The sequence below is a fragment of the Sinocyclocheilus rhinocerous genome, unplaced genomic scaffold (assembly GCF_001515625.1).
Source record: "Sinocyclocheilus rhinocerous isolate Xijiao unplaced genomic scaffold, SAMN03320098_v1.1 scaffold936, whole genome shotgun sequence".
Classification (NCBI taxonomy): Eukaryota; Metazoa; Chordata; class Actinopteri; order Cypriniformes; family Cyprinidae; genus Sinocyclocheilus; species Sinocyclocheilus rhinocerous.
Genome location: NW_015662583.1, coordinates 989,123 through 990,603, shown reverse-complemented (window position 1 = coordinate 990,603; position 1,481 = coordinate 989,123). Strand labels below are relative to the sequence as shown.

At 37.0% G+C, this 1,481-nt stretch overlaps 1 protein-coding gene across 1 annotated transcript in view; it reads left to right on the top strand.

Annotated features, from left to right (window-relative positions):
- The window catches only part of LOC107728110 (serine/threonine-protein phosphatase 2A 56 kDa regulatory subunit gamma isoform-like), a 17,517-nt gene that overhangs the window by 10,464 nt on the left and 5,572 nt on the right, over nucleotides 1-1,481 (top strand). Inside the window, exons 7-8 of the mRNA XM_016538189.1 lie at nucleotides 622-792; nucleotides 873-1,001. Coding sequence (XP_016393675.1) covers nucleotides 622-792; nucleotides 873-1,001 — 300 coding nt within the window. The remainder of the gene's footprint in view (nucleotides 1-621; nucleotides 793-872; nucleotides 1,002-1,481) is intronic.

Here is a 1,481-nt window from a genome sequence, read left to right as displayed (position 1 = left end):
TTTTTTCACCCACAATATAATTTCTTGCTCCTCTTTTAGTTTGTAAGTGCAGCAGGCTTTGACTCTGATGACTGACTGCTGTTGTTTCTGGTTCTTCAGCTGGCTTACTGTGTGGTTCAGTTTCTAGAGAAGGACAGCACACTTACTGAGCCGGTGGGTTTCAGCAGCAGCTTCTGTTCGTTTTCTTTCTTTCGTTTCTCGTCTCCTCTCATAAAGCTGTTTTTGTCTTCTACTCTTGAACTAGCTTTTACCAGCATATTTAACCAGGCCTTTTCAGCAGGGATCACTTCATATTTTACACACTACCAGTCAAATCATTTTGAAAAAAGTCTCTTCTGCTCACCGAGGCTGCATTTATTTGATTCAAAAATACAGTAAAAATTGTGAAATTGATGCTGGAAATACAGCTTTGATCACAGAAATAAATTACAGTTTAACAGATATTCACATAGAAAACACCTGTTTTACATTACAAAACTATTTCACAATTTTTACTGTATTTTTGAATCAAATAAACGCAGCCTCTGTGAGCAGAAGAGACTTATAAAACATTACAAATCTGAATTATTCCAGGCTTCAGAGCGCGAGTGTAGTTGCTGAGGAGTGTTTTGTTGGTTTCAGGTGGTGATGGCTCTTCTGAAATACTGGCCAAAGACTCACAGTCCAAAGGAGGTGATGTTTCTGAACGAGCTGGAAGAGATTCTGGACGTCATCGAGCCGTCAGAGTTTGTTAAAGTCATGGAGCCCTTATTCAGACAGCTGGCCAAATGCGTCTCCAGTCCACACTTTCAGGTCTGCTGGACCCACAGAAAGCAGCATGCGTTCATGAAACAATCCCCATCTAACTGTTATTACATTCGTGTCGTCCTCAGGTTGCGGAGCGAGCTCTCTACTACTGGAATAACGAGTACATCATGAGTTTAATCAGCGATAACGCGGCGAGGATCCTGCCCATCATGTTCCCCTCGCTGTACCGAAACTCCAAAACCCACTGGAACAAGTGAGTCACTGTTCACAAGTCTTCATTCTGGCAGACTAGTGTTCCACCTGTTATCCAGAATATTGACTAATTTGGTAAATAAATGAGTGAGTCAAAGGGGCTTTACGCATGTAAAGAGGTCAGCCAATCATAAGAAAGCTCATTTGCATATGAATGTCCAACAAATACTGTACTGTTTAATTGAAATCATCAGAGAGGATGGAAAATGGAAAAATTATGTATAAAAACATATATAAAATAATTAATTTTTGACTACTATACACCAAAAACAGAATATATATATATATAAAATGTTGTTTTTCCTTTATAATAACATGCAAAATAGTAAGAAGGTATGTAATTATAATTATACACACACACACACACACACAAAGAAAAACAAAGTAGATAGAATAGAAAAAATAGAAAGCTGCTAGTTTTTTTTTTTTTTAAATAAAAAAAAAGAAGATAAATAGATAAAGTAGAATTAAAATAGAATAAT